The following is a 23,997-nucleotide window of genomic DNA, read 5'->3' as shown; positions in this document are numbered from 1 at the left end:
CTCCTTATTCTCAACTAAGATCACTTTGACACTTACTATGCTGTGCACCAAACACTAACCTCAGAAATAAACACCTCAGCCTGAAAAGGAGGGTTAAATTGAGTTCAGGTGGGCTTATCCCACAATACATCCCTGCCTGCCTACAGCCAAGTTAATCAATGATTTACAAAAGGCACAAACTGCAACTGCAACAAGTCTTTGAACAGACTGCAACATCCTAAGACCTTTAAGGCCCCAGTGACCACAGCCAGAACAGTGTGTGCCATGTAGGTACACACTCATTCTTGTCCCACTTGAGCACTGTGGTTTCTTGCTTGACGGCAGCATCCTGAACGGCTGCAAAGACATCCTGGTGACTGGCTACAAAAAGCATGCCAGACAAAACACTCCACATCTTCCCTTTACATGAAATGTAAAAAAATAAAAATAAAGGGAATAAATCACCCTGTGTTGCAAAAAGCCATTGTTTTAATATTGATCACACTATTCTCAGGGCTCCTTTGTCATGTCTTTACAGAATAAATTCAACAAAGTGAATCAAAGAAAGGAATTCAAACGGTTTTACTTGAACATTTCCAGATTGTCCAATGAATCTTTCATATTTTGCACAGGGCATGGTAGGTAAGTTTACCTTTTTATGTTTTTTTTTTTAAACAATACATCCGAAAGACATTAAAAAAGAACGATAACAAAAGGTGGAAACAATCAAAGCGTGGAGGATTATGTGTTTTCTCTGGCCACATTCAGCACCCAGCAGCCCACAACCTTTAAGAGCATCTGTCAATGTGTTGCGTGCCATAATTAGTAACAACCTTTCCACGCGCCACGTAATTGAACAGTCTAGGTTAATCCGAATGATACTGAGGATGGCTGGGAATAAACAGTGGCTCTGGATGTGGAGGAGACTAAAGGCTACCACAATGGGATGCAATGATGCTTCTGGGAGGATTTCAGCACCCCGACAAAAGAACAGCTCCCCTGTATCAAAGCAATAGACACTGAATGAATCACCACGAAATTACTCACCTCCGAGAGCGCAGAGATAGGTGTAAACAAGCAAGAGGAGCTGCGGAGGGCTAAATCCCAAGCCCAGACGCTCCAGTTGCCACATCGTTAAAAGCAAAATATTTGTGATGGGCTACAGCCCGGGTGCAGGTTTCAGTCGCTATGCTGGTCTACATTTTTTCAGATTTTGCCAACGACCAGCTGTTTGTGCATGACGTAATTCAGACGACTACGGGACGGCGCCTCCTCTTTTGCCTTGATTTGACAATCTCAAGATGTCGACTTATCTCATTGGACCTCTAGCCCTGTCAGTCTGAGGGCAGTGCGGACGTAGATTGCACCACAAGACTCGTCATTTTCGGCTTTCAAGCCACAATACAGGGCAAAGTGAGAAGTACAGAGGACGCAACTGCCCTCCAAGGCTGCAGCCGCGGTGCTCCCGGTACCCAGGACCCGGCAAGTTGGGAAATAAAAGCCCATCTGGTCCGGTGTTGATCCTGCACAGCTCACTGAGCTCAGACTCGCCTGTCTCCTGAGAATTGGACAGTATAGATCACTGTATACCTTGATGGATTTACAGCGCTGTCTGCATTGCAGTGTATTTGATTTGCGAAACTGACACTTGTTGTTAGATCCAGACGAGCAGATAGGAAATTAAAGGAAATTGAAAATAGGCCAGTTCGCAAAAAGATTATCACGCTTCTTATTATTTATATAAACAATCACAACCCATGGACTCGCTGAGATAATGTCATTTTCAACTGCAGAAAAACAAGTCACCAAAATGAGTGTACTTTTGTTTTGCGATTCCAATCTAACTCAGTGACACAGGGCAGGAGTCTGATTTGAGGAAGAAGAAAAAAAAAAAAGAGAGAGAGAGAGAGAGAGAGAGAGAGAGAGAGAGAGAGAGAGAGAGAGAGAGAGAGAGAGAGAGAGAAAGGAAAACAAGGCAAGATAACTGTGTCGTTATTGTTTTCACATGAATGAACACACCAATTTCTCCAGTAGGAAAAGCCATTAGCTCATCCTCACTTACTTCCGCGGTACCGCAGGTGATGGCAGAATCACGGATGAATCATCCATTTCATTTAAAGTGATTTCATTTGATTCCCAAACATGACGAGATGTCTGTTGACATCATCGGCATCAGACAAGGGTGTTTACTTCACCTCAGGAACTGGACCTGAACATTATTCCCTCTAGTTGTGTTTTCTAGGGAGTTATTGCTCGTTCTCACTGAAAGGCTCCAGGTTGTTCCACAGTGGAGATTGAGAAGAAATATTACAGAAAAAAACTTATATTATAGAATTCACAGGCTTGATTGTATTGGAATAAAGCTTATAGGCAGTTGTTATGGGCCTATGAATCATAACTGAAGAAATGTGTCAGGGAGTGAATAAGCTGCTGAATCAGTTGTGGACAGCATTTCATTTAGTCTATACACAGGCTACCTAGTGAACTGCTTGCACTTAGTAAGTGGAGCAAATGGTTTAACTAGGAGGTTAAGAATGATGAGCAGGCTGAACTTTATATTCAATTTGTGGTTTCGACAATTTGTGGTCCACCTGCCTTGCCAAAGGCTGATAAGAGCTGCTGTTTAGAGCACAGGGCAACACGGAAAAAACTAAGAAAGCAATAAAGAAAAATGCCCCATCCTTCTTCATTGAGATCTTAAAGATTCAACCAATTTGCCCAAATTGAATTTTAGTTTCAGGTATGGTCACTGGGGGGTGGGGGAGGATCTTTTCCAACCACAGGAAGTGATCAATCAAAGTTTGAAAGAGAAACACAAACGGTGTCCTGAACAGCAGTGAGTGAGCTATGAGTCCAGACAAAACTGAGCTCTTTTGCCCCTCTTATCTCTTTGGCAGCGCAGGCTACGACACGATCACAGACCAGCCTGTTTGGTAAACATGAGCATGCTGTGCAGTGTGCTGATGTCACGTTGCATGACCCCTGGGTATTGAAGTTCAGACAGTTTTCAAACAGTTATCTCTCACTGCCATTTGGAGCTGCCAACATGCAAAGTTGCTTCGTGCAGCTTTAAATTAAATATTCGTCTCTTTATTGAATTTTCCTAGTTTGTGATATAAACACCCACATCCTGGCATTTTATAAGGTACGGAGTTCACCATCACTATTAATTTAACAATGTTTTAGATGATGGATGTTTAACTGTTTGTCTTATGTCATATGTTTGTCATAGTCTTAGATTATCATGCTGAAACAGGGGCAGGAGGGGCAGCCTAAAGCGCTTTGACTGTGAATCTGTGACTTTTGTGTAGGCAAATCAAATGAATCCATTCACTTTTGACTGTCTAAAAGGTGTACATTAATCAAACAAATCAAACTTCCCATGTTCAGGTCCAGTCTGAGGACAGGGATGGGGTGGCCAGGCTCGATTCGAGAACAAACTGGGACATTGCAAACCCCATTCAAAAACACAACTGTGACTGTGTTGGTCTGCTGTAACAATGGGAGCCAATTTCAGCCAGCCTGCTCACACAAGGCAGTTTTAGATCCAATCTCATGCAAAAGAAAGCAAAAACCTCAGATGGTGCACAGACAGGTGATTATGATGTTCACACTCTATTTTGATGAGGACAGATCCTTATGAAAGTGACAATGTTGTTCACTACTGGATTCGACGCAGCAGAAATGCCAGAGAAGGCATCTTTTGCTGTGATGATGGGTATCAGAGTGATGCTTTACATCTCACTGTTGGGAGCAGTGAACTTCTCTGAAGTTTCCTTCAAAGTTATAAACAGCAGAAAAATTCCCAGCCAGCTCCCTGCATGTTTCAACCACCAGTTAACCAGGCGACTACAGCTTAATCAGCACAGCAGGTTCACCATGCCTGGTTGAAATTAACAGCTATGGCTTTGTTCAGCTATAAATACTGAATGTATAAAGCGCAGACATTTGAAACATCCAAGTTGCACTGCAGTGAAACACATGTAGCTCTGCCACATTAACATAAGATGAATTCATAACTCGGTTGTGTGGCTCTCTGCGGTCAGTATCATCACTGGTGGACTCGGGTTCGATCCTCCATCTGTGTGGACTTTCCTGTGGTGCAAACACGTGCAATCTGGGTGCTTTGGAGATTTTAAGTTACCCATATACATGCGCATATGAGCATGTCTGTCAGTGTTAAACCTGCTCCGGTATGGCAACCTGTCCAGGCTGTCTACCTGCCTTCAACACAGTCGATGCTGGGATAGGTTGATGCCCTTCAGGTTATGAAGTATTCATACACAGGGCAAAAAAAAAAAAAAAAAAAAGACATTCAACACCTAATCCAGTGGTTTACAGACATTCTGACAAGGCTAAAGAATAACTTTAGCCTCTTGTAAGAGGGTCTGGGAGGTACCCACTGTGTAATAACCACAGTTACAGAGTAGTCATGTGTCATAGCAGCTTAAGAGTACTGCAAATGTTACATCACTTCTGTGCCTTGACAACAACGGGGCACTAATACATGCTCTTACATCATGTTGGGTAGCCCAGATGCAACAGCCTATCGATTTGATTGCTGAGATTGGGCGTTTTGTTTCCCTGCTCACCAGCAAAACACATACCATGTAGAACATGCTGTAAGACAACTAGGTTAGGAGAGTCCACCTTCCATCTCGGTATATATCCATCTAACAAAGAGCTCATTTCAGCACAATATCAGTGTTTTAAAGTGGTTCATATTGTTCACTAATGCCTCCCACAGCAACATTTGGTGGAAGATGAAGGCATCACCAGCAAATCCAGTATTAAAACTTGGTAGAGGGAGGTGAAGGATTTGTGTGTGGGTGGCACACACACACATGCGCGCGCATGCACGCACACCATAGCCTGAGTTATTTCTGCTTTTCCCAAGGTGAGGTTCTCCAGAGCCCGTCTCACAGTACCAGCCACATCATCAATACACCAAAGAGAACGAGAGGGTTGCCAGCACAGACAAGCCTGCACGTACAGTGGCCCGAGCATTTTAGCCAGCTAGGTTGATACCATTCACCAGATTTAAATGCACTGCTGTACCCACTCCTAGGCCTCGAGGATAATGCTATGAATATAGGAAAAGGGTAACTTGGTGCCAGAGTGCACTCCGATAGCCTGTGCCAATGTGTGAGCATACCAACTGGGTGCAACCTAGATAGAACAGGAGAAAAAAAATCACATGAAAAAGAGGGGAGGGTGGAAGAGGGAGAGAGGGGATAGACAGCTGGTAAAGTTAAGCACTCTCCCTCTCTCTGGCTCAGCCTTGGTACACAGAATCGGCATCCTATTCCCTCCTGCTAATTCAAAGTTTGCACAAGTATAAATGTGAACGGGAAACAGAAGGCTGGCTCAGAAGGCACAATAAACCCACCAGTGTCTCCGGACAATAGAAAGTTTAAGTGGGAATGTTTAGCTAATTGCACTGAAGCACAGACAACTTCAAAAGACTGTGTTTTCTTTTATTTGTTTCTCAAAACAATTTTCATCTCATCTGTTACCCTGTTACATAGAATACTGAGCAGTACCATAATGTGTTCACTTAAAAGATATTAAGTGCAAAAATGTCTTAAATGTGTCTTTACAACAAACAAGAATGGAATCTCTCAGATGTTCACAGATAAATAGCACCCTCTTATGAAATATCTGCCCCCCACCCCACTCTTTCCTCTGTCAGGGATCATGTGTGCAACAGTGATGGTCTACAACAAAAGGTCGGTAAATCAAATTTTAATTGTTCACCATTTACAGTATCTTATGACAAGAAAAACAAACACAAACCACTCAAAGAAACAGTTGTACAGGGTCAGTTGCATTTACACTGGGGGAGTAACAGTTAAGGCACAAGGTAAAAATTTTATTGTCCCTCGACAGCAGGAGACCTTGAATCCGAGGTTGCATGATTTTTCTTAATTTTGAAACTGTTTGCTATCTAGTGTGGTGATACTTCCCCAACTACAGAAACTATACTTTAAATACATGTCCAAGTCTGGACTGGTGAACATAGGGACACCTGTAAAAGCCACTGGAGGATCACATCCTGAACACTCCGAAATGTGTCTTCTTCATCGGTGCATTTAGTGCTGCGCTGAGGCTCAGTCCCAGAACCAGGCGAGTATCAGCAGGATCAATAATACCATCATCCCACAGTCTAAAAAAAAAAAAAAAGAAAAAAAAAAGAAAAAGAATCAAGAAAAAAAGGTTTGTCACATTATTAGATGGCAAGTTATGCCTCTCTCATTTGCGTGCTCCTTGTAGTACGTGTGCAGAGCTATTATCCCTCTCTAATTGACACCCTACCTCGTCTCCTTCATATTCTCGCTTTAACACTCTTGTCTGAGGTTTAAAAACACTTCATAATTCTCGTTAGTTGTCATTTCTTTTGCAGGCATGACATGTTTCTATTTTCAACATCATTCTAGGTCACAGCAATATTTTTTTTTTATTGTACTGTCATGTGCTAAGACTCTGACCATTGCATCAGTTACTTATAGCGCTGGTGATTTAGGTATTTAGGCGTATTCTACTGCTTCACTCATTTTAAGTTGCTCCGTGTAAGAGCGCTAATTAAATGACTGTAATGTTGTGATTGTTTTTGGTGTTTTGTTCTTTTGTAAGGAACAGGCAGCAGCCCCTGTTTAGCAATTATACTGCAATTCAATGGGTTGCAGAAACGTTCTCAAAATCGCAAACATATCCTTTCTAGCCACTTATTAGTTATTCGTACCATTTCTACACAGCCATCCAAGTCTATGAATGGCTTGCAAGCAGTGTTGCGAGTAATGTTTCATACTCCACTGACTTACACAAATCTGGCAAATGCTGATAGAAAACTGGTGCCAATTTCAGAAAACCAAAACCCTTGTGTTTTCAGCTGTTCAGCATCCTTGTTTATGGAGGTTTAACAGTAGCAAAAAAAACATGAAAGTCAGAAAAAAATTTACCCCTGTGTACAAAATTTGAATTCCCAGATAACATTTTACAAATGTGCTAGTCAATATTTGAATGAGTGGTACAGAAATTGAAAACTTTTAAAAATATTTGCTCTGATGGATTTTTATTGTTGAATATTTTTTCCAAGTACAAGTAAAACTCAACTGACTAAACTAAACTTGCAAATTCTCTTCGCAGTATGTTGAGGCCATGTGCCTGTGAATCGCTTTTGGATTTTGGATCCCAAAAAACTCCAGTATCAAAAGTTAAAGCACAGACTTGCCACTTGTAATGCAGTTTGTGATAAGAGGCTGCAACAGCAGATTCAGCAAGTTGTACTCAGAAAAAAAGGGGGGAAAAAATAACATTTGAGAAAATATATTACAATTTTGCAGCTGGTATTTCCTTCATCCAAACACTGACTTGGACATTTATAAATGTACGAGTTCAAATTTAGGGCACAGGTGTGTAAATATTTAGTTTCAAGGGGTTTTGGTGCTACTTCAATAGTTACAAGGACCTTGATTGGTGCTTTATGGAATGGCCTCTATAAAGCCTAAATGTTTCCCTTTGGAAAACACCCCATTATCTGGATTTCCACCGAGTATAATATGTGTACAGTAAATTGGTTAAAAACTTCTAAATTGCAGCGATAACAAGGAGATTACGTCGGTTAAATGGGCAACATTTTCTTGTTACAGATTTAGATCTTACAGTGGCTGAGTCTCATTTTGGTTTATTAGCAGAAAATCAGAACATATAATGACAAGAAACACACTTGTGACGCAGTGTAGTATCATCTCTCATGCAGGAAGAGTAGCTCTTGTTATTTTCAGTTTATAGGGGGGCAAGATCACTTTATGAATCAATAACATGGGAAAATAAATTGGAAAAAAAATGCTGGCTGCCTGTGGATGCTACAGCTTTGTCCCATATCACCACTCTCCGGTGCTTGCATTCTCCCTTGCTACCAGTGTTTAACTACATTTCAGTGTATAATGTAGAATATGTCAGGGCCCAAAACTCACCTGGCACTAGAGTAGTACGGGCTGCCTTCCTCCTCAAACCGCCGCACTATTGGCTCCTTCATGGCAGCCTCTTGTTCTGCTGTGAACTGTGAATAAATTGCAAAACAAAAGCATTGGCAGGTTTGCCAAACAAATTTGCATAAAATAAACTGGTTTACAGTCAGCTGTGCACAAATGCAAGGTTTGATTACAGGGCTGCCCGATATTCAGGTACGCTAAGTGGTTAACTGTGGCTAGCTGATTGGTCAGAGGTGGGCCTGTGGGACTTGTACCAGGAAAAAAAAAAGGTTCCAGGCCTTTTCTCCTCTGGTCATTTCTTTAGTTGTGAATGCAACAGTTTCCGTGGCTTGAAAATGAGAAATCAATCCTGTACAGTTTGTCTAAGATTACAGGGCAAGGTAGATCGCGCTGTCATTTCTTTCTTTTTTCAAGGCACCAGCAATTACCACAAACATGGACTCAATGACCATAACAAGAGCCAGCAGCACATATTCTCTGCAGCCCCCTTCATACTGCGGCAAAAATCCATTTGCAACCAGGTTAGAGAGGCAGTGTGAAAGGTCTGCCCGCTTGATCTCAACTGGCACAGCCACTGTCGACTCGATCAGGGAGGAATAGTTGTGTGCACCCTCATCCACTTTGTGTGAACGATTTTCACTCAAACACACCGATGTCAGATAATGACCTGCCCTGTTTATAGAAGCAGACATGCAACATCTGCAAACCAAAGAGAAGCAAGCTGAACGGCACGCCAGCTGAACAGAAATCATAGACTATGGGAGAGATGGTGATGTTGTCGTTGCAGAGCGATAGCTAACACTCAAGCTCAACAAAATAGCCTCCCTTTACTCTGGGACCTGTTGTTTGGGTAGAATGGTGTCCACACAGGACCCTCAACCTGCAATTGGCTGGTATGATTTGTGCCACTACAGGCTGCAGAGCAGAGCAAAATACAGAACAAAATACCATTTAAATGGTGTGTAAAGACTACGTTTGCAAAGCAGCGAGCCAATAACCACGTATCAAGACCAATTAATATATTGGCAATGACCGAATGACTTGCCAGCCTTGTGAATTTTCACTCTCAGGTTTTTTTTTTGCATTTTTCTGAAGGCCAAATTTGCAGAAAAGCGCCAATCACTAAGTTTTAAGGGAGCACTCATGAATACATTAAGTGCAACAAGAGTAAGTTTAAATGTTGGAGTTTTACCGTTTTTTAAAAGGCACATTTTCAGACGTATTAAAAAACAAAGCAATTATTACCTTTTATTTTTTTCAGTTACTTTGCCACCATACTTTACACCAGCCTGGTCTATTCACAAGTCGACAATAAGGGCACAGATACATGCACTGCACTTCCAGCGCTACAAATGCACTGTCTGATGCTGCTTACACAGTTAAAGCCCCGTGATGACTGAACTGCTTGGATGACTCACCATCATAATAACTTGAGACAATTATGATTAAAACATATTCCAACCTCACAACACTTACTAATTATTGACCGAGTTACTGTATACATGACACTGTAAATGCCACAGTCCACATGATTGTCCAAAAAGCATCATGTCAACTCCAACTTAACTGTCGCATAAGTGCTATGCCAAGCAATTACTGTGAGAAAAATGTCATCCATAATGTCTGTGCTTTTGGCAGTAGATCCACAACAGCTAGTTTAAGCCTCTGTTGGTCATGTAAGGTCATATTTGAAGTGATATACTACCTCTTTTCCCTCACGCGCCCTCTGATCCTTGGTGATGGTGGCCAGGACAGTGGCAGCCTGCTCACCACCCATCACAGATATTCGGGAATTTGGCCACATATAGAGGAATCTGGGGCTGTGAAAGAAGAAACAAAAAGTGCCATTTTGCATAGGTCCACTGAGCTAAAATAAGCAACTATATACTACATATGAATGACTAAAAAAAAGGCAAAAAAGAAAGCAGTAATAATGAAGATGAAGAAGCAAGGTGATGCCAAACACAGCAAAACACAACTGATGAGCATTAAGGCAGCAAGTGCAACACTTGAAGCATGTCTTTGTTTCTGAGATAATTTGAAGAGATGCAGGCACTAATATGGATTTTTCAAAAAGATATCAATTCTCTTTTTTAATATTTAAAAAGGAGTGTGCGGTCCATTCACATTTTAGTATTTCTTATTCAGTTACACAGTTGGAAAGCAAAGAAAGAAGGAGCAGGGTGAGACACAGGTGATAAAACTATGTTGGGATTCGATTAAATCTTTCAACCTGAAAATTACCTCGACATGAACTTCTTCTCAGTCAGCTTTTTAACAGTAATTACATCTCTAACAATGTAGCTGTCATACCTGTAGGCTCTACCACACATGCCGTAGTTTCCGGCACCGTATGAACCTCCAATGATGACGGTAATCTTAGGCACGTTGGCACAGGCGACTGCAGTTACCATCTTGGCTCCATCCTTGGCGATTCCTCCCGCTTCATATTCCCTGCCCACCATGAAGCCTGAGATGGAGATGTAGAAGAAAAAGAAAACAATAAAACGCTGGAAGTAAAAGTGAGGACTTCTTTGAGTCTCTTCATCTCCCAGGAAATCTTCTCCTGCATTGAAACAGTGTTACTAATAAGCAAATAAATTATTAATCAGCAAATAACTTGCAGATTTCCATCTTAGGCATATCATCACTTTGCCTTGTGCAACCAGACACTTTCATGAAATACAGGGTTCATTTCGTGCTTAAAATCCCAGAAAACAGCTGAAATTTCATTCAGTTTAAGTACTTGAATATTGAAAGATATCCTTAATATTTTTTGATTTTCTTCTAAGCAGAGAAGATGAAGAGAGGATAATAGGCAACCAAATCTGCGTAACATGGGAAATAAGCAATATAAAATACTGATATAATCCTTTATTAGTACATAATTACAATAAAGGAACAAAACACATGATGTCAATGATCTTACTAACCTGTTATATTTTGCAGAAAAATAAGTGGAATGTTCCGCTGGCAGCATAATTCGATAAAATGCGTCCCCTGAAGACAAAAAAAAAAATTAAAATTCAATTAATCCAGTAAATTCCCAGCTGTGAAATTACCCAGCGGGAAAGAACAAACAGAAGGATAGTCTCTGTCTTTAAATAGCGATGGGATGGTACTGATTTATTTTCCTTGACACCTCCATGTTTTCAAATCAACACCTGATTAAATTAGTAGTACAAAGTATATTTAAAGCACACACGTGTACATGCCCATCTGCTTATTTCTCACAAGCAGCAGAACAGCCTCAGAGCCTCTGCATATTTTCTGAGACCGTCTGGATCTCTTGTGGAGATCATTCTTCCATGAGAAGTTGGGAACTTGCTCATGGTGGTGCGAAATGTTGCCTCAAGCAGGGCTCCAGAATCTCCCAAGTGATCATGTGGTGACGGAGACAGGCACAGCATAACAAGTAACAACGTCTTCATGCTCATCAAGCCTTTCTGCTAAGACTTGAGCCTTGTGAATGACCTGTCATCGCAAGTCAAGAAAAAGGCAGGGTAGAAATGTTTCACCACAGGAGAAGGTCATCTCTCAGAATGGCTTTGTATTTACTGGCATTTACTTTGAATTCAAAAGGGACTGAACGGTCTTAAACCGTAGCAGAAAAACGCTGCCCGCACCACAAACTGCCAGAAGCTACTGCATCGGCAAACAAACACACAGGATTGTGCACCTCATTTTAATAGACTTTGTATCCCTGAATTACTCGAGTGTTTTCCTTATTTTGGCAGTTACCTCTGCTGGCTTTGTTTCAGCGCCTGTGTGTGTCTCAGTTACAAAACAAAGCAAAAAAAAAAAAGAAAGAAAGAAAGAAGAAAAAAGAAAAACAGAAGTTGGAAACATAGCAGAAGACGGCTACTGATTAGAAGCTGCCAGTTGTTGAAAAATAACCCATCAGTTTGCTCTCTGATGCATTAAAAGCAACAGAAATTGCATCTTTTCTCTATTATCTCAGCCCATCACAAATGAAGCAACTTGTGAAAAAAAAAAAGCTTTCAACAATTTAACAGTTAGCATAACAGAAAGCCGGGCATGTTGTAAGTGATGACAGGGTGTCTGAAAAATGCATCTAGAGTATTGATTTTTGCTGGATATGCTATTTGAGTATTTGTTTGGCCCACTTCAGTGTGTGTCTGAAGCTCTGTGTCAGTCCCTATCTGCAGTAATTGCCCTGGTGATATAACTAATGCTGTACTGTGGTGTCATATTCATACCTTGCTGGAAAATGAGCTAAAGAAACCCTTGTTTTGGGTCTTGTTCAGAATTTTATTCCAACCGGTTCTCTAAAAACATTATTAGTCTATAACGACGAATTCAGCTCCTCGTTTTGCCTCTGCCTGTGTCAAGTGCAGCACGATTCATGGCATCACTGATCAGAGTGGCTTGCAAATTAAATGAGTCAGATTAAATGAAAAATACTGCGGTCGCATGTCTTTGGTGTCTAAATGTAATGTCACAATGCCATTCATCACGCCGTTCACAAGATGGCCAGGACGAGCGTTAATTGAGAGCTTATATGCATGGGGAGACGGGCTTGATGTCTTCAGTGTGAATGTGACTCTGAATATGGTCGGTGCAAGACTGTAACTTCTTCAAGAGTGAAATATTGGTATTCAGAGATGTAAGCAGCAAATCTCTGTGGAAAATAATCTTTGAACTGCTCCAGTCTTGATTTTAAACCCTTAAAGTCCTTGACATTTTGAGAAGCACATTACCAATCGAACAGACATGGTTATTCCTTCGCAAATGCAACGAGATCTTGAGGCTTAGCTTCACACAATTTGCACAGGTGTTGTCTGTCGGTATGCCTCTTGTATTAGCTCATAAACCGATGTGACGGAAGCGGTTCCATTCGCAATCTCAACTCTGAGCGAGAGTCAAAGCAGCGTGCAGACTATCTAACACTTTGAACTTGTTAGGAACAGACATCAGAAACTCCCCCATCCTCTCCACAGAACACTCTAAACTGGAGCTGCACAATATAATTCTATGTGACACCGTTTCATAACTTTCAGTTAAAAAATACATATATATATATATATATATATATATTTTGTATTGCAAACCTTTTTTGCAGACTCTGAGAACAAGACCCCGTTGTTGCCAATGATTCCAACAGGATAACCGAATATCCTTGCAAATCCTGCAAAAAAAGCAGACATTCAAAGTTGAAACAATGAGATTGATCAAGATAATTCTCTGCCCTATAGAGAGGTATTTATTCAGAGGGAAAAACTTTTTATTTCACATACAAGTTTCAAGTTTAAATAGAGGTAATATAAAATAAGTGATGAATACTACCTGTGACAAGTGTGTCTCCATAGAAAGCCTTGAACTCATCAAATTTACTGCCATCTACGATTCTGGCAATTACCTGCAATCAATCAAAAGAGCAGACTGAAGCTGTAACTGACACAAGGAAGCCAATGGATGCAGTATCAGTCTTTTTTTTTTTTTTTTAGACAAACCACCATATGTCTGTCAAATTCTCCAAGTGACCCAAAGATGCTCTGTATTGAGAAGTGACTGCTGTTGAAAAAGACTAATCAAAAGAAAAGCTGCCACTGTAGTCGTGGACACTGTGTGCAAAAACATCTGCCAAAACTTTCTGAACCACTGACAGAGCTTGACGTGCTTAGCATTAGCACAGAGCAGGGGTGTCAAACTCAATCACCAAAGCTGCCTTAGTAAAGTAAATATATAAATAAATAAATAAATCACTACCAATTCCAAGGGCCAAACAGAGCGTATATAATATTATAATGCTTCTGACCCAAAGCGGTCATTCTTTTGATAAAAATACGTCCCCTGTAAAATAATGATTCACACAAATATGAACATACTTTCCCAAAAAATGTCCTTCTATAAAACAGGGATATCCAAAGTCATTACAGAGAGGAAAACAACATGAAGAATCCTCTTCATCACCTGTGATTACAGAAAACAACTACTTTGAAATCACATGTTCTCGACTTTTCATTTAGATAGCGAATGACGTTGCAGTGCATGTTGGGGTTTTTAGTATCTGCATTGTGGACAATATGGAACCGGGCCGGTATTAATAGGAAATCAAAAATCATCTTGTGGACCAGATTTAATTGTGCTACGGGCCTGATCTGGCCCAGAGCCTCGAGTTTGACATATGTGGCAAAGATTCTGGCTTCCAGCAGGTGCAACAATAATTAAAAGCCCAAGCTTAAATCCAAAGAGAACGCACGGGTAGCACTGCCAGAAAAAGAAAAAAGAAAAATAGATTGGACAGTCTTTCATTCTCAACCTCACTTAGCTCTTTATAAAGGGAGCTGGTACCTAAACATTTGTTTAAAATACATTTTGAACTGTAAGATGTTTGTTCTATTTGTAAATGATGAGTAGTAAAAGGTTAAAGCATATGTATCTTATTTACAATCAATAACAATAAACCAATTCAATTAAATTCATCTTTATTTTCTGCCAAACAATATTTTGATTAACAAAACAACACCTATTCAGTGGTGTAAGTGATGATTTTAGCAAAATTAATGTAAGACTTGACTGTTATACCATCATAAAGGGATATGGAGTATTTCACACCTTCAAAAGTGATTCTCTCAGTCAGAACAGAACAGAAAACCAGAACTATCCCCTGAGTAATCTCACCAGCAAACTTTAAGACAACTTTTTTTTTGAGTTAGAGCCTTCAATTTCTTCTCTCCTTTTAAAGAAAAACGGGTAAATACCTCTCTGACATCAAAGTTGCGTTTCAAGTTGTCTCCAACTATGCCATAGAGTTCATCTGCCGGATAGAGAGGGGGTTCAGTCGGTTCTGTGGTGACCTAAAAAGTAAAGCACAGACTCCGCGTCAAAGGATTACAAACATCGATTTTGCTGCTATAACTTAGTAAAATCAACCAAGAATACTTCTTTGGCGATGTATGAATTGTTTCGGGATGACACGGCTGATGCAGATATCTTGCTGTGTGTGCTAACATTAGGGACATTAATGCCCCTGTGCATAACATTTCATTGGACTTGCCTCGATATTCTTCTTGTAATTGAGGCTTCGTACTGCCTTCCTTGCCAAATGGAGGGCATGATTGTCGTCCAAAGCATAGTGGTCCGTTACACCAGATTTCCTATCAAATAAGCAGCAGATCAGTTTGGGTGAAACACATTGCATAAATCTTAACAGCTACTTACAAGTACTTAACAAAGGTTTTCCATCTATTTCGATAAAATAAAATGCTCATGGAAGGAAAGTCTTATTCAATTTTTGACCTTGAAATTTTACCATTCTTCTTCTTAAACACTTTGAGTTGCAACACTGTATCATTAGTATAATTATTATTAGTAGTAATAGTAATAGTATTAGTAGTATTAGTAGTAGTATTACAATCATTATTAATAACACTGATATAAAAATGGTGGTCTTAGTATTCCAGTGGTCAACAACAGCCCAAACAGTATTTTTATTTCCCACCCAAATTTTCCCAGAGCAAAAACTTGGGCTGAGAAACCCACGCAGGAGATGTCACACAAAACACTATTATTTCATACTTGCAGTGAAGATCTGCACCACCGAGGTCCTCTGCAGATACTTCTTCTCCAGTGGCAGCTTTGACCTGTCAGAAACGAGGAAAGAGATACTCAACTAAACGGAGACAGGAACCAAAAACACTGCAGTATTTCACATAAAATAGCAAGTTACACTGTGTACTATCTGATGCTCATAAAAGTTACAGAATGGTGCATTATCCACTTGTGAGCTCTCAATTTTTTTTTGTTCATGTGTGTGCATAATCCATCCAACCCTGCTATAACCATGCAAAGCACCGTTCCACACAAATATTATGCTCATATGACATATTGAAAAATTGACACAACCAATGGGGGTCCTCCAAGGAAAATGGTTCCCTGCTTCCGCACAATGATGCTCTCATCTGCCATGGCCGGCACATACGCTCCTCCAGCGGTACAAGAGCCCATCACAACAGCAATCTGAAAGAGTAAATAGCACAGAGTTTGGAGTAAAAAAGTGACCTATTTGGCTCTGTGGAACCGAATACAAAGGCCTGATTTTCCAACACCAGGATTAGAAACCAAGATCCCCATGAAAGTCTGCTGCCCTACCAAGTCAACTGCAGCACCAGTGAGGCTGCCAAGGAAACTAATTATGTCTGTATTCTGCAGCTGTAAGTGCTCAGTATTTATTTATTTTTTTAAGCTTTAAGGGCCAAAACTGCCAACCGTGCCAATCAACCAGCTGACAGAGTCACTACTTATATTAGCTGCTCGTTGGATGTAAAAATGACAATAAAGGCTTTTCACAGAACGGGTGCAACTGTTCATTTTGGATTCAATATTACGAATGCAAATCTACAACTGGCAAGAAGTGAAAGCTTTTGAAGTCAAATGATTGGCTGATCTTTTTGACAGCATAATTCCAAAACAAAGAAATTACGGAACCCACTTACTTGAAGGACAACCAGGCTTCAAAAAAAAATGTGGCTATGCATTAAAATGAACCACAAGAAAACCTCTGCAACAATAATAAATGCTATATTGACCCATTTTAAAGCATATCTGATTTGACTAGTCAATACTCAGAGCTGCAGTGAAGTGTACTTTTATCCACAGTAATACGGTAAGCTAAGTCAATTCCGTCGGTAATAAATACAAGTAGAAATAATTAAATTGAAAAAAGAAAAGAAATATCCTTTAATAATACGATGAAAAATAGATGCCAGTAAATGTATGAGTCTAGAATGATTTGTAATTTTAATCAACTTAAGAGACAATACTTGTGTGAATTCATGACGATTCAGCTCAGTGAAGCTGTGCGATTACATTCTGGTGTGTTTATCACCCTCGGGTGTACTGGGGAGATGTGAGTGCAAGCGAGATCTGACTTCTCTGTATTGCCATCCACATCTATCACCTCTCTCACAAACAGCCCTTCACACTCGAGCCTCTTTAATTATTTATTTTTTAAACACAGAGGAGAAAAGATGTCTCTTGACAACCATCTTGTTCTGTGAGGAACGGCCAGACTCTTCACAAACTGGTCTAACATGGATTTTAGTTGCCTGTAGACAATGAAAAGGTGAAAGGATGATTAATCTATAACAGTGCACCTACTTTAACGTAAAAAAGTTTCACATTCACTCACTCTGCAATAAAATAATTTTTAAGACAACTCGTTGCTTTGTAGATTTTGCCCAGTATTCAAGGCTGATTATTTAAAAGTAACAAATACACTACCTGACAATAACCCATGGCAACAGACAACTCCCAAAAGTCCTCTGAGGAAACTCTAAAACCAAACTTTTGAGGCATAAAATCCAATCAAGTTAAGGGTGCTACACAATCTGCGTGTGAAAACAATGGTATTGTCCAAACCTGAGCATTACCTGTGCTATTCCCTCTGAAGACAGTCTTGCCTGGTTGAAGAAAATCCGTCCAAAATGATCTCTGTCTGGAAAGACATCTGCCTGTCTGGGTAGATTGGCCCCTCCTGAATCCACTGAAGGAGTGAAGAACATCACGATATTTTGAGCTCACACTAATTATTGTTCACGTCTGCCCGCTGGCAATATTACAGACATTTTAAATTCCCTCATGTGCTGAAGTGCAGCCTGAGACCCTCAACCAGGGCCTTTGGGATGTTTAAAGTCTGGAGCATCCCACGGGGCCCTTTGACTTTGCAACAACTACAGAGGAGATCTGGCTAGCAGAGTCTGTGAATTCTAATAAATCGCTACTGAAATACAATGCTCACCTTGTGTGAACTGGTTTTACAGAGCTGCTCTTATCTAATATTTCTGTTTAATTTTAGCATAAGTTTCATATTTACACATTACGCGTCAGTTATCTGGCCGATCCAGGGTGGCACTGGGAGGTTTGTCAAACAAAAATGTGATTTAGATGATTTGTTTTCATTTCTGCTTGTTTGTCCAATCCCACAAAACGAAATACGAGCAACTTACCCAAGTATATGCATGGCAAGCAGTTTTGCTGGGCTATTTCTTGTGCTCGAAGATGCTTCTTCACTGTAACGGGATAGTACGTCCCCCCTTTGACGGTGGCATCGTTCGCAACGATGACACACTCTACCCTGTGGAGAATTGAAGACAATCATGAAAGTATATGTCAAAGAACATGATGCAGTTGAAACGGTCATGTGAAAGTTTGGTAAAAAAACTAAGTAAAAAAACAAATTAGAAAACAACAAGGAGACAAAATTAACATCCACGGTAACTGTCACATTCTTCTACATTCAAAAATTTTTCTCAAAGTTTTAAAAACGTCATGAATTATTTGAGGCAGAGCCTTGTTGGACCGGATCTAGAAGATTAATTTTGTAGTCTGCTTAAATGAAGCCGAAAAGCTCGATGTGGCTGACAAACAGGCCTTCTGCTCTTCCTCTCCTTATAGAGATGGTGAGAATGATCCGAGCATCTAATGATAATCAGTATGACATGGGATTAAGAAAACTGACCTTGGGCAAAGCGTTAATTAAAATACGAGTTTAATTTGTGACTGGCACCTGTGGGAAAATCAAAACACTTCACAGCTGATAATGCCAAGATGTTGTTACCTCTCACAATCAAAGTCAGTAACCCTGTCAGAATTACTCTGACCACTTTCAAAGACATGCAGAGCATTGGCTTACTTGCTTTTTTCAGCTCTCACTGTCATTCTCCATTGTACTACACATTTGGTCCTACTGCACGCTCTGCCATCCTAATGGAATATCATTTTTCACTGCTCAACCCCAAATGTCTTTTATATTTTTCCCCTCATGGGGTTTCCTTGGGAGTTTTTCCTTGTCTTCACTGAGCACTGAGGCTGCTGGTGCTGGTTTTGCTAGGATTGATATGTTAGGTTGGCCTGTTATGTCTTTTCAACAAGTTACTTTATGTCATGCACTGTACTGCGCAAGTGTGTTTGTGACTGATTGCTGACTAGTTAGAGGTAAGTAGACTCGTTCTCTCGAGTCATTTGAAATATCTGTTTGTGATGAAGGGCTACGAAAATCAACCTGACCAGTACGGTTAACACCCTGGTAAACTCATATCAGAAGTTAACACTTACCCTGAAACCCGTCCAATTCCAGTAATTATACCCCCTGCTGGCACTTCATCTTTTCCATACAACTGGTGTGCTGCAAACTGGGAGAACTCCAAAAATGGGGTCCTGAAAGAAAATCAGACAAAGGCAAACAATTATTGTAAAAAGTAGAGAAAGTTAACAACATTTTGAGCATAAAAACTGATGCTGCATTGCAGGAATGAACATTGTAAGAGGAGAGCAATGGCACCCTTTCATCCCTGCACCCAGAGCTTCCAAATCAGAAAGAAAAGATGGCAACACTAAGGCAACTTTCACCACTGTTTCTATGATCACCTAAAACCAGAGTTTTATTGAGTTATAAATTCTGAATCGCCCCAAAACCAAAAGGTGGAGGTGGATGGTATTACCCTGGATCCAGAAGTCTGTCTATGCGCTCTCTCGGCAAGAGCTTCCCACGAGAAGTATGAAGTTTCCTGGCCTTTTCTCCTCCGCCTGTATTAACACGAATAAATAAACAAAGTTTACACACAATATGGTAGCTGAGAGTTTTTAACTTTGATTCATTCCACACTGGCCACTAAGCAGCTCTAATGAAACAGCTGGGGGTTAAGCCTGTTGCTCAAAGGCACTTGAGCATCAGTTTCATTAACCAGATTTCCCCAACTAATCCACTGATTTGAAAAGGCAGCCTTCATAAGTTCACTTGTAGGTTATCTCCATTTGGGAAGCTGCCACTGTTTTACACAAAACAAACCCTATTGAATTTATCTTCAAGACGCTTGTAAACACTGCTTAAGGTGTGTAATCCATCATCTGCAAATGCTTACCCAATTTAATCTTCTCTGTCCGGCTTTTTAATTCATCAACAAGGACTTGCATCCGCTCATAATTTTCCTGGGGAAAAAAAAGCATATTTGTTTTGTTCAACAATGGTTATGATAATTGATGAGAATTTTTGGCAGACTCAGCTCCACATTTAGATACTGAAGACATATTAAGACTGGCTGTCAAAATGTTCTGCTTCTTGATGAAGACCTCGGCAGGCTGGCAGTCAAGCCTTGAGATCATATGCAAAAAAAAAAAAAATGAAGCCTAGAAACCCCAAGTCAACAAATCTGAGCACTAATTCCCATGCAGCTGTTGCAGTGGGAGTCAGACTGTGTAATGGGAATGATACAGTAGGGAACAACATATCAGTGGCAGATTTATTATCCTCTGATAATTCTCTTTAAATTATTATTACTGTCAGTCGACAATTACATACAGTAACGTGGAGCCTTCTCATACAATAACTGCAGCTCTTTGCTGTTACATCTTATTCATTTCTGGGGGAAAAATGAAAGTCAGATGTTTTTTTTTCCCTCTTCTTTGAATTCATTAATGTTTATGTGTCTTGACTGGCTGTCACAAAACATTTTTATTTTAAACAAGCGCTACAGTATATGTTGGGTGTTATGTATCCCATCTTGTTTGATACAGAGACTAGTTATACAAGGTTCTCTCTTTAATTTGTATTAACTACACTGTTAGCACTTTAAAAGAGAGAAAATGGAAAATTTTGATGAAGAATATCTGTGGGAAAATAAACTGGGCAATCTAAAAAGTTAGCCGGTATTGTCCTCTTCACATTTTTGGAAGTGCAAGAGTAACATTATTAGTTATCACATCAGTTTCAGCCACAACAAAGAGAAAATTATCAGTTATCACTATCAGGTCTGAAATTGCATATCAGTGCATCTCTACTATGCCGTGTTTTCCTGTATACCAGTTTGTGGTGACGTGCTACTAAACTAAAAGAGAAGGCCCACCACCTTCTAAACCACTGAGCCCAAACATTTTTCCATTCCAGTGAATATCGTATCCTTTCATCTCCTTGTGCCAGCTGTGTGTGCCATGTCCACTGCTCCCTCGTATGAAGCTTGTAAGTTTGTTTGACTAGCCTGGTCGATGGATATTAATCATGCTATATGGCTGGCTACTCTGTTGACACAAGATAGTACTTCTTGCTGCTATTTAATTAACTCCACACAATAGGGGGGGAGGAAATTAACTTAATCATCCTTGAAAATGAGCAAATACTAATGAAAACTTGGGAATGTCATGAGCTTGTCTGACCATCTGTTGATGACATGCACAAGAGCCGCAGCCCTCACTGACAGGCCCTCATTTTCAAAGACTGTGTTGATAATCATTGCCTGAGCGTTTCATCATGTACACCCCAGCAGCACTCTTGTCTTCTACTGAGATTAATCTTCTCTCAACATCCGAAAATTGTCCATTCTGTGATTAAGCAGCTAATGAAGCTTTAAAGGCTGTGGCTAGTTCTTGAGCAATGTCACAAACTAAAAACCTCCTCAATCCATACAACTGAATCTGGGAAGAAGAAAGAAAAATGTCCTGAAGCATCCTGACATTATATGAGGCAAATACTGCAAATCTGAATTTGATGTGTGATTATATGATTAGATGGATAGATTTTCATCAGGGGACATTGAAATAAGTATCTAAACTCTCTGCTGCCATCAAGCGGCAGATGCTGGTTTTGCAGCAAGACCAAATAGAGAAAAATGAATTAATCCATGTAAAGACCAAGTAAATGTTTTGTTTCATTTTTTGGAAATATGGATACAATTGATTTGGAAGTATTAAAATAATACTCGTTATACAAAAATGCTTCAGGATTAAAAATCTCTAACACTCAGCTGAATCTTTCATTGTGCAAATAAACAAAACAACATTCATCTTCTTTTTCTCTTGACATGACCCGACATGTAACTTCATTTATTTATTTATTTATTTATTTAACTCCATCCATTTTAAATAACTCCCTTCTGTGATATGGTAACGTAACCAATTAGTTGTGCTAACAACTTAGTACTAAAGCCATCAATGACAGTAAATGCTGTTTATGACTATCCACCTTTATGTATTTCAACTTTTCTGATGTGTTTCTCAATCCTGAGACCCACAGCTGGTTGTCACAATAATCATGTAATCACGGCCTGATTGCACTGTGATGCAAGATGAGGGGGATCAATGCAATAAAACAACAATTAGACAGAAAAACAGCAGGACTGAGATCCTACTTGACCTCCGGGTTAAAACCCACCAAGCCGGGACATTTTCGTGTGCTTACAAGCCAGGTCACCTTTTCGGACAAATTTGTAACGCCAATTCTGTGTGTAGCAAGTAATATTACCCAGTAAAACCTGCAAACTGGACACCTATTGGACACAGATAAAGCTAAGACCTTCAGTGAGCAGCGCGACAAGCTCAAGGTTTTGACCTCTCATCACATTAGAAAGTCCCCCGGCTAGCGTGAGTTTGTGTGTAGCCTGGGGATTAAATGAATGATAAATAACATTAACTTGTCACTGCTGTCACTGAACTAAGCTTCGTGTGCCTTACAGCTGTTGGACAGATGTGAGTCACCTGTGAGGTCGCTAGTTGTTCAACGCTAACATTAGCTGCAAGCAGAAATGCATATTTTGGCTACCCGAACTCAGCCATGCTACCGTTAGCCGCCGCCTAACCCTAACCTGATGTTACCTGGTACTCAGGAGCCTGCTTGTCGGGCTGCGAGCCGAGCCTGGCTACTTTATCGGCGTAGTAGGGCCTTGTGCCGGCCAGGGGGAGATTTCTGCACCGAAGCAGCCACGGTCTGACCGTCTGCAGAAGCATTTTGTCGCTCACATCCAGGTAGCTAAACGCCAAACTTTGCTAGCTAGCTAACCTAGCAAAAGTTCTTCTTCTACGGTTAAGGGAGGAAACAGAGTGCAACGAGTGCCACCACCTAGTGTCAGCAGAAAGTAGTTACATTCCACAAACAGCTTTCTTTCTTTCTTTCTTTCTTTCTTTCTTTCTTTGCGTTTCCTCCAAGAATTGTATTAAACAGTTAAGTTGCTTAGAAATAGATGTCATATGTGGAAATTAACGGATAAGTTCATTTTGGTGTGATTGTATTAGAATGATCACACTTTTTCTGGATTTACAGTTTCTAGTGAATTAAATTTGATGATAAACTTGAGGAAAGTCCCTCAAGTTCCACTTTGAAAAGCACTGGCCTGTGGAAATAAGATACACCCAGGCAAATGAGTGTTACTGTAAATCCGTTGAAACTTTTTTTTTTTTCATAATTAGAGACTTTACACACTCATTGACGTCACTGATCAGAACAATGAGTTGTTTTGTTGTTTGTTTTTTGTTTTGAATTGTCACTTTTGAATATGTAAACTTTTGCCATCAGTATAATTAGATTAATAAAATAAAGCCTTCATTTTTCTTCCAGACCCTGCTCAATAAATTCAATAACCACATGTCCCTTAGGAGTGAAAAATTAAAATGAATGTGAACAGACATTTCTTCGGCAATGCCAGGTTAAATTATGCTTCTTGCAGATTGCACTGTTAAAATTGATATGGTTGAGGCTAATTTATTTAAAATGGTAATATGCAGGGTAGGATATATGACTAATTTTATGCTGACAGGCAGAATCTCAGGCAGGAGAAAGGAAATGATTTACCTCTATGCCGCCACCACGTGGATTTTAAGAGCATTACACCTCAAAGCAACAGCAACTCTCTCTCTCTCTCTCTCTCTCTCTCTCTCTCTCTCTCTCTCTCTCTCTCTCTCTCTCTCCTCTCTCCCTCTCTCTCTCTCTCAAACACACACACACACACACACACACACACACTATGTTAATACCCTATTAACAGCAGTAATGCTATACTAAAAGCTCTTGATTGCGTGCTGAGGCTATCTAAGAAGAAAATCAGGGGAATTACTTTTAACAGCATATTCCACCCATTAGAGGCAATAAATGGACACATTCCTCCTCATACGTGCCTTTTCATTTTGGCCTCACCATAGGTACAAATTTGTTTGATCATTTCATTCATTCGTTTTATTCATTTTGACATCTTACTGAGGGAGTAATGGCATCATCAAGCCATATTTGAATTTTAAA

At 40.1% G+C, this 23,997-nt stretch overlaps 3 protein-coding genes across 3 annotated transcripts in view; all 3 read right to left on the bottom strand.

Annotated features, from left to right (window-relative positions):
* The window catches only part of tmem8b (transmembrane protein 8B), a 35,594-nt gene extending 34,450 nt beyond the window's left edge, over positions 1–1,144 (bottom strand). Inside the window, exon 1 of the mRNA XM_030060383.1 lies at positions 1,027–1,144. Within this exon, the coding sequence (XP_029916243.1) occupies positions 1,027–1,111 (85 nt within the window). The 5' untranslated portion in view covers positions 1,112–1,144. The remainder of the gene's footprint in view (positions 1–1,026) is intronic.
* Positions 1,145–5,439: 4,295 nt separating this feature from the next.
* On the bottom strand, positions 5,440–22,798 carry mccc2 (methylcrotonyl-CoA carboxylase subunit 2). Its single transcript, XM_030059422.1, has 17 exons — positions 22,581–22,798; positions 19,859–19,925; positions 19,439–19,523; positions 19,053–19,154; positions 17,945–18,072; positions 17,369–17,481; positions 15,843–15,956; positions 15,516–15,580; positions 14,995–15,094; positions 14,699–14,794; positions 13,281–13,353; positions 13,046–13,122; positions 10,907–10,973; positions 10,287–10,443; positions 9,679–9,793; positions 7,956–8,041; positions 5,440–6,145 (listed from the first exon to the last, which is right to left on the bottom strand). Exons 1-17 carry the CDS (start codon positions 22,710–22,712, stop codon positions 6,028–6,030), a joined length of 1,695 nt encoding a protein of 564 aa, XP_029915282.1. The 5' UTR covers positions 22,713–22,798; the 3' UTR covers positions 5,440–6,027.
* Positions 16,453–23,997, bottom strand: part of LOC115364812 (transducin-like enhancer protein 4) — a 62,898-nt gene continuing 55,353 nt past the window's right edge. Inside the window, exon 21 of the transcript XR_003928714.1 lies at positions 16,453–16,466. The gene's annotated coding sequence lies outside the window, so the exon portion shown is untranslated. The remainder of the gene's footprint in view (positions 16,467–23,997) is intronic.

The sequence above is a fragment of the Myripristis murdjan genome, chromosome 9, assembly GCF_902150065.1.
Source record: "Myripristis murdjan chromosome 9, fMyrMur1.1, whole genome shotgun sequence".
Taxonomy (NCBI): Eukaryota; Metazoa; Chordata; class Actinopteri; order Holocentriformes; family Holocentridae; genus Myripristis; species Myripristis murdjan.
Note: the sequence above shows the minus strand (reverse complement) of the source record. Positions and strands in the feature narration are given on the sequence as shown.